The sequence below is a fragment of the Buteo buteo genome, chromosome 23 (genome assembly GCF_964188355.1).
Source record: "Buteo buteo chromosome 23, bButBut1.hap1.1, whole genome shotgun sequence".
Taxonomy (NCBI): Eukaryota; Metazoa; Chordata; class Aves; order Accipitriformes; family Accipitridae; genus Buteo; species Buteo buteo.
Window position 1 is genome coordinate 23,284,508 of NC_134193.1, and position 14,389 is coordinate 23,298,896.

The 14,389-nt window shown below is 45.2% G+C and overlaps 1 protein-coding gene across 14 annotated transcripts in view; it reads left to right on the top strand.

The window, feature by feature from the left end:
- MVB12B (multivesicular body subunit 12B) overlaps positions 1-14,389 on the top strand; it is a 64,655-nt gene that overhangs the window by 28,932 nt on the left and 21,334 nt on the right. For all 14 annotated transcript variants that reach the window (XM_075055694.1, XM_075055695.1, XM_075055701.1 and 11 more), the window contains one exon: positions 6,526-6,623. In XM_075055694.1, the coding sequence (XP_074911795.1) occupies positions 6,526-6,623 (98 nt within the window). The remainder of the gene's footprint in view (positions 1-6,525; positions 6,624-14,389) is intronic.

Here is a 14,389-nt window from a genome sequence, read left to right on the forward strand (position 1 = left end):
TTAAATCCTCTGATCTAAATTAATCCCTGTATAGAGGAAACTGCAGGAGCTTCATTCTGCATTAAGCCTTACATTTTGGTTTGCTGGTCTGCAGTAGATCATGCTCCCTTGTTAGCATCATCGAGGTTTGTTCTGTTCAGCTGGTGATTGCTTTAGTTTTGACAGAATAGCACAACAGCGTTTTCCCCTGTCTTCGAGGCGTGGTTGTTTTGGGAGGGGGATACGTAGAGGCATGCTGTACGTAGTGCATTCATTACGCATGCTGCAGACAGACATTTTTCCCTTTCTGCAGCTGGGAAAATTAAATGGGTAAATCTAAAAGTGGAAAGAATCACTCACTCCCTTTTTCATTCTCTCATGCATTTGGGCTTTTATAAAATCTGAATCTGGCACCGCCAGCTCTCATTGATTTTTGGGAAACAGGATATTTTAGTAGCTTGGAATGAGATGAAATGCTTGCAAAGCCCATATGTTGCTTGTTTTAGGGAAAGGGTCAGGAAGGTTTTAGAAAGTATTTAAATATTTGGTTTACACGATTAGAATAGATTGTCTGGAATGAAGTCCATTACCCGAGGTGATTCTTGCCTCACAGTTTTGTTTTTCATTGCAGTTCTTTGCAGTATGAGGTAGGTGTTCTGGCATTGCAATGCCTGAGCACAGTAAAAGTTAAGGACTGTGAATAAATACTGTAGATGGGATTCTGGACACCACTGGAGCCATAGATATCTGCTATGGCATTGTCTGTAAGCTGCAGTTTGGAAAATGCATTCTGGTAGAGTGAGCAGTTGCTGAGAGATCCTCTGATGTCTGTCAGTGAAACTCCAGCAGCTCATTTCTTAGAAATGGGCTTTTTCCTCCCTCCATAGGCAAAGCTTTCAAGTTGGATTACATTTCTTGAGAGCTACAGCCTGATATTAACTTCTTGTAGGTGTGTTTTCAGCCTTCTACAGCTTGGAATTTAATTGTTCTGTCCTCAGTTTTTCATGAAGCAGGATCTTTGCATAATCCACTGATTATGGAAGATACAATTCTTTTTATTTGAAGGTATTCCTATGAGACTGCAGTTTTTGCGGCACTGTTCTTAAGTTCATTTAAAATAAATTGCAGCCATGATAGCGGTACATCAAAGAACAGGACAATTCCAGTCTGCAGCATGCAGTATGGTTTCTAATATACTTGATAACATGGGGCAGTTCTTAAAGTTTTGCCTGATTTCTCTACCACACTTATCCAATCCAGTTGGAAAGCAAAAGCTTACAGTTGTTCTTTTGCTGTGCATTGTTGATATTTTTATATGAATTATGAAGCATCCTTTGATATCTGGCATTTCCCCTTATGATCCTCTGTTACTTTTTATGAGTACTTGCCCCCTAACTTCAAAAGCAGTTCATCACCTTCCTGCAGACAGTTATTAATAACTGATTTGGAACTGTCAGGCATTCCTGGGCCTGTTTTATGCAAGTTTCTCTCCAAAAACATTCAAAAAATGGCCATAATGTGTGCAGACCTCAAACCGCCTTTGCTAGCATACGAAGGATCTCTCTCATCACGTGCTGCTTCTGTTGCTGTTGTATGTAGACTTGTTCTGTAGATCTAATGACCAACAGAAAAAACTTAAGTTAAGAGAGTAATTAAATCTACCCTGTCCTCAACTGTGCTGTTGCAGTTGTTTCACCCTAAATTGCCTGGAAATTAGCGTATGCTGCGGAAGAATATTTTTTGCGTTTAAGCCGTGCTGGAACAGTGTGGTTTTGACTTCAGCGTTGGAGAGAGCGGGCTGGAGCCCCAGTGGCTGGCGTTGCTGGGGCAGGCATCTGTCTGTCCTTCCTGGCAGCACCAAATCCGCCTTGTTGTTTTCATTTGGTGGGGAGGAGGAAAGCTACTTTTTGTGACAGTTCAAAAGGAAAATAATTGGCATGGGGATAGTTAATGTGAGTTGCCATTCCTTAACATTAGAGATTCCACTAAAGTACTAATAATTACTGTTAATATCTTTCAGTGGAAACTTTCAGAGTAAACGAGCACTGGTTGAAGCAGTATTTAACGGCATGCTGCTGGCATGATAAGAATGCAAATAAGCGTTATTAGCCTAATGATTTTGCTGTCACCATGGCTGTGCAGCAGTAGTGTTGTGAATATGTCATGCAGTACCCGTGAATTTGGAAAGTGTGTCAAAACACAACTTCAATTAGTTTGCTCTAATTATGGCTCTAGAGAGTTCATAACTATACCACTCCTCATTAAAAGAGATTTTCTTATATGGATTAATACAGCACATAAAGGGATGTTTGAGCGATCTGAGGCAGAGCTGTGCACAGGGAGGATGCCCATGATGTGGTGGGAGGTGCAGTGGGTCCGAAGCAGCGCCGGGGTCCGTCCCTGTCCCGTGAGCTCCCGGTGCAGGGCAGGGACTGGGAAACCTCCCATGCGGGGTGGGCAGGACCGGGTGGCTGCACCAGGTCAGCTGGTGGGCAGCAGCTTCGGTATCCCTCAGCACATGAACCTGGCAGATAATTCTGGACAGGCTCTTCAGTTTAAAACAAACAAACAAAACCAAGCCACCAACAAAACAAAACACAGAAGCCCTAGTAGGAACACACTTAATGCTAAAATAGAGATCTGGCCTGAAAGCTTTGCTCTGATAAAGGTCAAAGAGTGTCGGTAGTCAGAAGCCTGTGTCAGTCTGGCATCTCTGAAGGAGCCCTGCAGGATGCCAAATGTCTGTGTACCCTTCCCAGGGTATTTGTCATGTCTTTTAAGTACTGTCTTTCTGTATTGCCTGAGCATGTTCTTGCTTTGCAGAATGGGGAAAAGATTCTTGTGCTCACAGGTGAGCAGTTGGTGAAGGGTTAAAGTAGTAATTGTTTAAATCTTTTAGGCTTTCCTCCCAGTTCTGTGATAATTTGATGAAGAACTTCACCCTAATTAAATATTCAAATTAGGAATAAGTGTCAATATGGCTTCCCATTGCCTGGAATGATGATTAATTGTATTCAAAACTCTAGTGGCCGCTGTAATCTAAACCAAACCGTTGTTCTTGATTATTTCTGCAACACATTTACCATGTTTTTGTTTTAAAATTTAAACTAGTAATTGATTTGCCATATGCCGCAGAGCTGCACATATTTTCACGATATGTGTTTAGGAACTTGGGGACTTTGTAATTGGGATTTTCTTGCTTTTCAATGGCAGCCTCTTTTTTTTTTTTTTTTTTTTTTTGTCTTCTACAATGCAAAATGATTTGGCTTTCACAACGCATAAGGAAAATGCATTATGCAATCAACTTAGTAGGTATAAGTTATATTGATCCTGGCCAAAGTTTGCATTAACTTATAATAAATTAGACCTTGTTTTCCATTTTTCCCTACAATGTCATGCTTTTAAAAAAGGGAAGGGGGAAGGGGAGAGCTGATCTCCTTCTAGCAGTTACTGCTCTCCGTCTTGTGGTTTTGCAGCTAAATGTTGTCCTTGGAGAGACCTGGTTCCCCACGGTGCAGCTTGGTGGGAGTGATGAAATGCCTGTTTGTCCTACCTCAGAGATGGAAAGTGGCCATGGGGGGGGTGCAGGCCATCATTTCCAAACGCCCTCGTTACAGCCCACATTCAGGCCCCCCCGGTGCTGGCAGGCTGGCGTGGGCAGCGGCTGAACTGGTGCTTTCAGCCGACGAGCCCCACGAGCGGTTGCAGGAGCGCCTGCCCACTGAGAGCAGGTCTGAAGGTGTGCACCCTCGCACGTAGCCTTTGTAGTTCCCCTGCCATGAGAGAATACCTCCGTGTGTCTTTTAACATTGATACGTCTGAAATGGAGAGCAAAGAGGATACCCCGCAGAGTTAGGTAGCAAGATCTGTATACGTCATCTTCTGCTGCCATATTCATCCGTGTGTGGTCAGAGTCCCTCAGACGGCAAGTGATTCATTTTAATTACACGCGTGGAACATGCGCACCGCTTCAGCATATGGCGCTCGTGAAACCTGGTGCTTGCGTGAGCTGCCAGGCACACTGGTAGCGGCTAGGGACTTGGTTCAGAAAGTCTTCTGCAAACTAAGGATTCAGAGCTTTAGTGGAAGGCTGCTGCATGCGTTCGTGGAGCTGACAGCTCCTTCGTGGTGCTTACGTAGTGCCCGCTATGAGCCAGCTGTGGGACTGTCTCTGCAGTCCTCTGGCTGAAGGGATGCTTATCACCTCCCTTGCAGCCTGCAGTAGTCCGGCTGGCTTGGTGGTGGATTGTGGAAAAGGGCTGTCCAGAGGGAAGAGGGTCCAGCCTCTCCTGCAGCAGAAGCTGGTAGAAATTTTTAAAATACTCTGCTCAGAAATGGGCCTTTTAACTAGGTTTGCTTTGTTTACTTGCAAAATAATTCCTGCTGTTTTGTTTGGGGTGAAGAAAGGGGCCCTCCATACAAGCAAGAGAAATTCAAAAGTCTTTCTGTTAGCTGTTTTGGTGCCTCTGAAAGTATTTTTGGATACTGCTATTAAAAAACAAATGAAAAGTGTGTAATGCCTACAGGCAGTGGTCTTCTGGTTTAAAGTGTGTTCATGACAAACCTGCCTCTGCTCACAGAGAGTCTCATATGGATTGCATTTTAAACGGCAAACTGTTAGCCAAATTCGAAAATATTTTCACACCATCTTTTTTTGGTTAGAAATAGCTTTGGGAAGCACAAGCAAACTCAAACTGATGTTTGCTTTTTCTTATTTTATCCATGCTGTTCACCATCAGCTGCATCAAGGGCTAAAAATACATAGTTCTTCACAAAATGTGTCCTGTTTTTAAAGGCAGATAATTTCCAGATGATTTGCTCAACAGATAAAACCTGCTAGCTAAGAATGTGGATTTGATGGCCTGCTGGAGAATACACAGGGCTCTTTCTCGCAGATCGGGTGTTTGTGAAAGGACACAAAGGCCGCCTTGTTTTTCTGGCAGGAGGGCGATGCCAAGGGTCTTGCCGTGTCCAGTAGCTCTTGCTTGTCTGAAATGGTAGCTGCTGCTTCTGCCTTATGCTACACTAAAGCTCTCTATCAAGAAGGAGCATCTTCATTATGTATGGCAATGCAGTCCAGAAGATTAATGATAACATTTTATAAAAATTCACACAGACCTGGGATCAGCATTAGAAAAATACAGATTTGAATTAAAAGGGGAAAGCCCGAATCTCTCATCAAAGCATAGAAATCTGTGGGCTATCAATAACGGTTACTAGCAAAAAGTCTTTTCTCATGTCAGACTTCTCAGTGGAGCTCCATGGCTGGCCAGGCGGCTGCACTGGCTGGACTGGGGGTGCAGCGTGACGGCAGAGGCAGAGCCGTGTCCGCCATGGTGAGCAGCCTTGCTTGTGCTCTCCCAAACCTCAGCGCTCCCGTGCCCGGGCAGCTTTCCTGGGCTGTGTCCCACTGGGCAGGGGGAGCTGGTGCTGGCTGTTTGCGCCCTGCCCGAAGGGCTGTCGGGCCCGTCCTTAGTGCCAGAGGGTGGTGCAGAGCAGCTCCAGGCTCCAGCAGCTTCATGTGCAGCCCCCTCTCCAGCCCTAGGGCTTGAGGAGAGCAGGGCTTGCTGGGTGTCGCATCCTGCCCTCCCACACCACGTGTGCCTGGGAAGGTCACCCACCTCGTCTTCTAGCCTGTGTCCAGGCTTGCTGTGTGCTGGGTTTTCCTTTTAATAAGCTCTGAGCCGCTGAAAATAGTTTCAACTTCACTTCCATGAGCTCTGTTTTTTCCTATTTATAGGAAGGTTTAATGGAAGCTGTAAAAATATCTCTGCTGCAGGAATGCTGGGCAGAGCGTTGTTGGGAGGGAGGGCGTCACGCACTGCTGCGGCTAGAGATGATGAGTGAAGTTTGGCTTCCCTTTTCTCAGGGGCTGGTGTAGTGGAGCTCAGCGTGTGCATCACCCCCTGCCTCAGGGAGCATGGGAGCGTGCAGCAGGCTCTGGGTAGGTTTGGAGCAGGCCTTAGTCATCAAGAGAGCTTCAAAGATCTTATTTATGAATATACTCAGAAGTTTTTGGCATGGATAAATCCAAAGCACTTGCTGTTAGCTCTTTTGCCTTGAAGGAAACGCAGTTGAGTCCCACCGGGTGTTCAGGCACGCTCTTGATACCTTATATCGAGACTTGCATTTGCAGAGGAGGAACCACGCTTACCAGCCATGGCGCAGGCTGTCCCCGGGTGCTGGCTTGCGAGGAGCTGCCGTGTCCTGCTGGAGGGTGGATGGCTGCCTCTGTAGCACTTTGGTTGTTGGCCAAGTCCGGTGTTCAGCAGGGTGGTGGAAGCTTGTGCCAGGGCACAGACAGTCTTGCTCACAGCTGGACTGAGGAGCAGGTAAAGCAGCTGAACCACCCTTGTTGTAATGACTGAATCGCCACCTCGGTCTCCTCCTGGTATTTGGGGCCCACTCTGGCTTTTACAAGCAGTGTCAAAATTGGTGTTTGCTGCTTACCCTGACTGGAATCATCAGGCAAGAGCAAGGCTGACGGCAGCAGTATCTTCTGCTCTGTAGTAACGTCATCTCCGTTTCCCATCTCTCTTCCTATAGGCATATCTCGCTGACACTCCCTGCCAGCTTTCGAGGGAAAAGTCACAGCACTCGCCTGGACTTGGAGCACCAGCACTCAAATTTGTATGCCATATCAGGTAAGCCAGCGCACACAAATATCAGGTGTTACTGGCGGCAAACGTTACTGATCACTGGGGAGATCGCGGCCCTCAGGGAGGGATGCTGCTGCCTGCAGAGGTGCTAGATGAGAGCTCTGATGGAAAGCAACACTGACACAAACTTTGCTCCTCATCTTTTTCACGATCTTCACAGGTGAGTCATAAGAGACGACATCTCTGCCCCTTTCACAGGAAGCTTTGTCCTGCCTAGCTAGCAAGGATGAGTTTTGTACACACTGTTCTTTACTGTACTCAACATACACATTAAAAACAGATGAGATCTTTACCCTTTCCCATTTCTATATTCTGAATACTGGCATTGCATAGATTTCTTTCTGCAGTATTAGGGCAAACTTGAAATAAGATATTAGGATATGAGGGGGTTCTACATTATTTTCAAGAAGCATACCCTTGTACATGCACGCTTGATCTCTCTAGCTGCAGCTTTCTCTGTTCACTATTCCAGGCTAGTATACAAATGCTAGAGTTAGTGATAGTTTCCAGATGTCAATGTGGAGAAAACTTGCCAATGAATAATTTAGTTGGTTTTTATTTTTAACTAGTACTAGTCTGCAGGGAAAATGTGTATTTAAATAGAGTGGTGAGGATCAAGCCCGTTCCTTCACCCATGTGGGTACAGGTACTTGTTACTGTGCTTCAGGATCACTGGGGTCCCTGTGAGCTGTCCCTGACAGCTCTGCTCCTCTGGAGGAAGTCCTGCCTTTAAGTGGTTGCTGTCCTGAAGGAAGAGTGGGCTAAAAAGGAACGTAACTGGATTCTTGGGGCCCAGGAGGAAATGCCTCTTGGAGTGAGAGGCAGGGATGCTTTACAGAGTTGTACCTCATCGAGTCTGTCACTCTTGGATGTGCTGAGAGCTGTGTGGCCTGGAAGCTATTCATGAACCACAGCAACAGGACTTTTGATTCTGCAAACTAAAGAAAAATGTTAGGTGCAGCTGTGGCACAACAGTGCATTTCACCTGCCTCTTCCCTTATGGGACTAGCTCATATTCTGTGCTTCAGCTGAGTAGTTCTGGCATCCAAGAGAGTTTTCCTTAGAATTATTTTTTTTGGAGTAATATTACACCTGAACAAATATTGTGATAAGCATGGTAGAATCACACTTAGCCACAGTTTGCTTTTTGTTATGTCATTTTTGCAAGAGGAGAAAAATACTGGCTTTAAACTTGACTGTCAAAACCTAATGAAAGTCCCTTCAACTGGCTGAAGGAGATTTTCAGGGCAGTTTGGAAACCCAGCAAAAGCAGCAGTGGATTCAGTGGGCTGTACAATAGGTAGTGCTTGTGCATAATCAGGGAAGAGAAGATGGCAAAAATGTGCCATTCACAGGTTCTTGCTATTAATAGTGAGTGACAATTCTAACATGGGAACATGGCATTAATTCATGTACCATAATCAAAGGGTTATTTAAAAGGTAATCTCTGACTGAAACTGCAGCTTCGGGTTCCTAAATAGATGGAATATAACAATTGCATAATTCTTGTCAGTACTCGTTTTTCTTGTTACTCTCCTGCTCTAATAGATTTAGAAACGTAAGGGAAGGTGTGTTCTTGTGTTCACATGAGAAACAGTCCTACATGGAGGATGGAAAGCTGTGCTTCCTCTCCTGAGAAAGCATCAAATGCACAGTGAGGCAGCACGTCTGCATGAATGTTACTGAGGACGACCCTGCTCTAGGACTTCCCATGGACTGCCTCTGCTTGCAGTGCAACCTGGAAAGATGACCTATTTTGTAAAGAACCTGAATACCAGATAATTATAGGCAAAGCACAAAACAGGTCTGCAAAACTGGGCATGGCATTAGTCCTTCACGTTTGCATGAGCACATTTCAGGCAAAGTATATAATTCTCTCCCCTCCCCCCCCCCCCCCCCCCCCCACCGCCCCAACTGCACATTCTCCTCCAGACACGTTGTTATACAAGTTGTTGTGCATACATGTGCTGTAATGGCTATTGCAGCTGTGAATCGTTTCTGAAGCAAGGGTCTTGTCATATGAAACATCCTGTGCATTGGCAGGGATCTTCATGCATAACTCCTGACCACTGCTGCCTTTTCAGCAGCTGTGATGAGGTGCTGTGACAATTCCCTTTGCGTGTTTAAACATTGCCGAGGTAGATTAGCCCCCAGATGCGCTGTGGAAACCATTCTGAAGTTTCCTGTTACGTTGGTGTAGTTTGCAGCCAGTCCGTTTTATCTGTGCTGCAATGCGAGTGCCTCGCTGCAGTGCCATGGCAACGGGAAATTTATTAACGCGCTTCCACCATCGTCCCTAATTGCTCTGCCGGGATGTGGTTTGCCGCGGTGGGGTCCTGGCTGCAGCGTGCTGCGGGGCCCGCGGCGCCAGGAGAGATGCGGGCATGTGGAAGACGTGCGGGCCGTGGCGGTGAGCGGCTGGCGTGGCCGGTGACACGGTGACCTGGGGCTCTGGCAGGTGCAGGCGTCCTCTCCAGTCCTGCTGGGGCGGCCGCGCTTGTGGACAAGCCTGCGGGCTCCCTCTCTTGGCTCTCAGCAAAATGGAAGGTTTCCTGGTGCTGGCGCAGGGAAACAAAAGCTGTTATGAACAGTCTCTTATCTTGCAATTTTGGTATTGCTTCAGTCTGAGTTCTTGTGGTGGTGACAGGATGGGGTATTTAGGAAGGGAGGGCTGTACAGGAGGGTGAAATTAAGAGTCACAGCATGGTCTCGGTTCTCTGTCTGTAGGCACCCAACATTTTCTCAGTAGTCAATGAAAACAACACTTCTAACTGGGGCTTAGCCTGTTTATGAAAGGTGAAATGAATTTTGGCTGTCGAGCCTACTCTGTATCCCAAAATACATTTTGGCAGAAATTGCCACACCCCTACTGGAACTGTCATGTTACTCCGTGGGGTATGTAATGCAATTATTATCACAAAGCTGGAGTCAAGGAAAAAATGGTCCTGAAAGTAGTAATTACAGTTTTTAACCAGCCTTTTGTTGTTTCCAGTCTTGGCAATGAAATATTGGGTGACCAGAAAGTTAAGGAGACTCCTCTAGAATGAATCAGTCTTTGACAGGGTGCATATAGGAAACTATTGCCCAGACCTCGCAGCAGGAGCCTGCCACGTGTCACTGCAGCACAGCACTACTGTCTGTGCTCATGCTTGCACCGCTGGCATCATCTTCCACACCTGGCAGACTCCGTGGTCCCACCCTGTGCCATGTGCCTGAGACCAAAAGGCAGAATTACTTCAAAGTTGATCTGCAAAAGGTCTCTGGGTGCTGCTGGGAGCATGGTGCTGAGGAGCTGACAGGTTTAATATGCATGTTCGAACGGGCAGCTGCTGGAAGAAGAATGCCTTGCTCCAGACAGACCTGTCGACAGACACTGCTCAGTATTTCACAGCGTAGTCTTTCTTCATGGCCTTCAGCTTAATTAAGATGTTGTTGTGACTACATACTGCCTTCATTTCAGACTTCAGCATCTTCTGGCTGCATATTGCTTTGGCTTATCAGAGCCACAAGGACAGTGAGGGAGAGAGGGAGCCCTCTCAGTCAGCCACAGATAATAACGTACAGGGAAAATTCCTGAATGAAGTGAAAAATTATTTATAATAACGGTACTCAAATAGAAGGCAAATAAGTCACTCTAAGGGTATATAAATTTTTATGATAGTGTATAAACAGCCATAGCTTGCCTTGTCTGCCATCTATCCCTGCAGAGAATGAGGGCAACATCTAGCATAAAGAAAAATATAATAAGAAAACGAAGAAATGAATGGGAAGAGCTGGAGGATTGATCACTTGGTGTATTTGTATATCCTGATGTAAAAGGTGCTGCTGACAGGTGGCCAGGTTTCTTCTGTATAAAACCATGTGTGTGCTGTCAGGGCGGTGTGAGCAGCCTTGTTTCGATTGATGAATTGCCTGCTTTCTTGATTAAACCTTCCGTCACTTAAGAAACAAAAAGCCTGTGTTTGGATGGCAGAGTGGGACATGTCAAAAAAATCTGTCTGCTTTACCTTTGTGCAGATGTTGGGCACAGACTGTAACATGTATTATTAAAATGAATGTGGCATTTACTGTGCATTATTTCTTCCCTGGGAGAAAGGACCTGTAAATTATATGCTAATAATAAGCTTTAACCCTTTCAGAAACAAACAGATTTAGGAGTGCAAATATTCTTGCAGGCCTCACTAATTGGATGGGCTCTAATACCACTGTAGCTCGCTCTGAAGTTAATATTCAGAGCAGTATGCTGATGCCTCTTGGGGATCTTGCCTCCCATAAGTTTTCTGCTGTGCTAAGTGCCACTGAAACGTAAACCTTTCGAATTACAAAATCTTCCATTGAAAGCCCCCTTCAGATTCTGATTACAGGCGAAAGCTGTCTCCTGCCTGGGGACGAGGCCGGCAGCGGAGAGGTTGCACAGCCAGCCATGCACGACCTCCTCTGCAGGGGGGACAGCGCTCTACCGTGGAAGCTGGCAGAGCCTCCTGCACTCGCACCAGCTCTAACCTTTGATTTAACTTTCAGAATCACTTCAACCTGCCAGTTTGAGACGTACTCAGCCGACTCGTCTCAGGAAAAGGATTAGGGATGGAAAAAAGGCTTAACACACCTTGCAGAGCACATGGCAGGATGTTGCGTTTGGAAACTAGTGACTGAGTTTGCAAAATGAGATTTTTACAGTCTCAGCTGTGGTTTCTGGGAACCCACAAACTGGTCCAAACTGTGCGCTTCCCCATAGTGTGGGTTTTCTCTGCTAAAGTCAGGTGGGCAAAGCCATCGCTCGCTTTGGTGTGTGACCCTGTACGTTGCTGAGCAGGGTTGTCGTTTTTTGCCCCGAAATTTTACTGTAGCCGTCTTCGGCATCATGTTGCAGATAGATGTGTTTGTTGGTTGTAGCATACAAATTTATGTAATTTGAATATAGGACAGTCAATACTTGTACCTTCTCTTGACCTGTTCTGAGACTGTCAAGGCAGAAATCGCATGGCATGGAGTCTATCAGATACTTCTGCACAGCCCCATCACAATGTGTGCACAAAGTAATTCAGGCTTCTTTGTACCAATTTTGTGCATGAAACAAGTGTATGAACTTCCAGATACTGCTACAGCTGTCATCTCCTAGCCAGAAGCCTGACTTCAGTTGTATAAACCTATCTCAAAGGATTTTTGTTCTAGCAGAAAACTGGAGATAAGGTGACCAGAGTTACCCTTGGATAGGACTGAGTTTCATTTTTTGAACACTTAAATACAGAAACTGTGCTGAAAAAGCAGCAGAACAAAAGCAGAACATACTTTGATGTATGTTTGTTGATAGTATTTGCAAATAATACTTGCCAGCTGTCAGCCCAAAACAATTAAAACATTTGTGCAAGTACTTAAAGAAGTAGTTTGTTAGCTTGACATACTGATATGCCATCCATAAGTTCGATACCTCAAGTTGTGTTAATCCATAGAAATAAAACAGGATCCAGAACCACATGTTATTTGTACTGTATAAAAGTTAACCAAATAGTTTTTTACAATATGCTCAAGAATCTCATACCATTTGAAGAGTTCTCAGTTCAGTTACAGATCCTGCAGAAGGTGCCTGTGGAGCAGCAGTCAGGGCTCTGCACGGAGCCTGTATTACAGCTGCGTCTGCCAGAGTTCCCGGCCCTGAGCCGGGACAGCAGAGCTCGTCACCCCGTGCCTGTCGCCAGAGCCTGTGCCTGAAGCATTTGTGCCGTCTAACCGCAGCACTGCACGCTGCTCCTGCGTGGAGCTGTATGCCATTCAAACACCGCTTCTCGTTTTCTTAAATCCTTTCTTTACATTCAGACTATACATGGTTATGGCTGCTGTTTTCTGAAAATGCCAGCATTCTTCAGTTTTGCTGATACTGAACTGAAGGTGAAGGTTTTCATTTTCTTTTAAAGGAAAAGTGCCGTGTCCTCTGGGTTGGAGCCTAGATGTCACATCCCGAAATATGTCACAGGCTTTAACTACTGATAAAGCAACATTTGTGATTGTGAACAAGGCTGCAATGTTTGCCATTCATTTGCTTAGGAGCAGTGGATTTTCAAAGCAGTTATTTGATGCAGCAATGCCTTTGCATATATTTCTTATCTTAAAAGTACTATTTTGTGGTTGTGTTTAAATACATTATCAACACGGTTACTTGTGTGAAGTATTTTTCCCAGAGAAACTGGACTGAGCGAGCACCAAGGGAGGGAAACATGGCCAGCTGCCAACTTGGTGTTGGCTGGTGTGTGTTTGCCAACTCGCCATAAAGAAGGATGTTTTTGTGGGCAGCTCTTCAGGTGGCGCTTTCTCCACATCTCTAATTTGTTTATTTTGGAATCATGCACCAATATTTATTACCTTAATATTTACCTTAAAGATGTAAATATTTACTTAAAGGTTTGTTTATTGTTGTATTTTACATATTTAAATACAATAAATGAATATTTATATTTATTCATCTCTTTAAGACACTTATTAGAAAGGTCAGAACAAACTTTGTGATCTGATCAGGTAGCAGGGTGGTTTTGTGGTGGTATCTGGTGGGCCATAGGTAGTGACTTGGGGCAGGAAAGCAGTCGAAGCAGTTGCCGTCCTGAAGTGGGACGATCAGACTGCAGCTGTAGAGGGAAACATTTGCAAGCGTAGGTTCCAGCCAGAGTTTGATCTGCTAGGTCATCCGGGCAAACTTTCCCAGCACGAGGTCGTTCTGAAGTAGCCAGAGAGTCCCCCGGGGCCAGGTCCCAGGGAGCCGGGCTGGGGCAGCAAGGACAAGGCGAGCCGGGGTCCATCCACAGCATGGCTCTGGGGGGAAGGGGGTGCTTCTGTAGGAAATAGAGTGAGATTTGGTGTTCATTCCATGCTGGTTTATAATCCAGATCTCTGGAGGCAGCAGAGAGAGTGGAAACTGATGTTAATGATCTGGAAAAACATCAAAGCCGGTGGATTCCTGAAAAGGAAACCAAGTTGCTTTTCTGTATTGGATCATGCAGATCTTGGCAGGGGGGAGTTGTAATTTGTCTGGGTAGGTTTGTTGGAAGCATTTATTTCACACACTTCTCTTGTGGCAGCAGTTTGCTTCCAGATTCCTCCTTCCTTTCTGGAGCTCAGTTGATTTATTCAGCGTGGCTGTGAGTTTTGCTCCGAAACGCCAGCGCGAGGCTGTGGAGGCTGGCTGGAGCCCTGCGGCAGTGACCGCTGCGGGGGCCAGGCTGGCTGGGTTGGGTGCTGGCAGCTTTGTTTTTCCACTGCTCAGTGATGGACTCAGGAATGCCTTGTTGCCATGTACCCCCGGGTTTTTTTCTTTTTTTTTTCTTTTTTTTTTTTTTTTTTTAATGACAAAAGAAGTCTCTTTCAGAGGTCTTTCTAGATTAAGAAATGGAAGAAAAATTAAAGATTTCGTTACATTTCAGTGCCCATATGTCAACTTCTTTCTTGTTGCAAAATGTCAGGTTATCTATGCCACAACTGCCACTTACTTCTCTTCAATGTACATTTTCTTCTAAAAGATACTCTATCTTTTATCTGTATGTAATGAGGACAGACGTTTTAATCAGAGGTTAGTCATTTATTTTTGCAAACTATTGTTTTGCTTCATCATTTTTGCAGATAATTAAATGGTTCGCTTGGCACAGTGTGTCTGCTTTATTAAAACAGGTAATTTTGAAAAAAAGGAAGATGCTATTTTTTGGATCACTGCACAAGAATTGCCTTTATCTTCATCTTCCAGCATAGTTTCTGGTGGTTTTGAGATA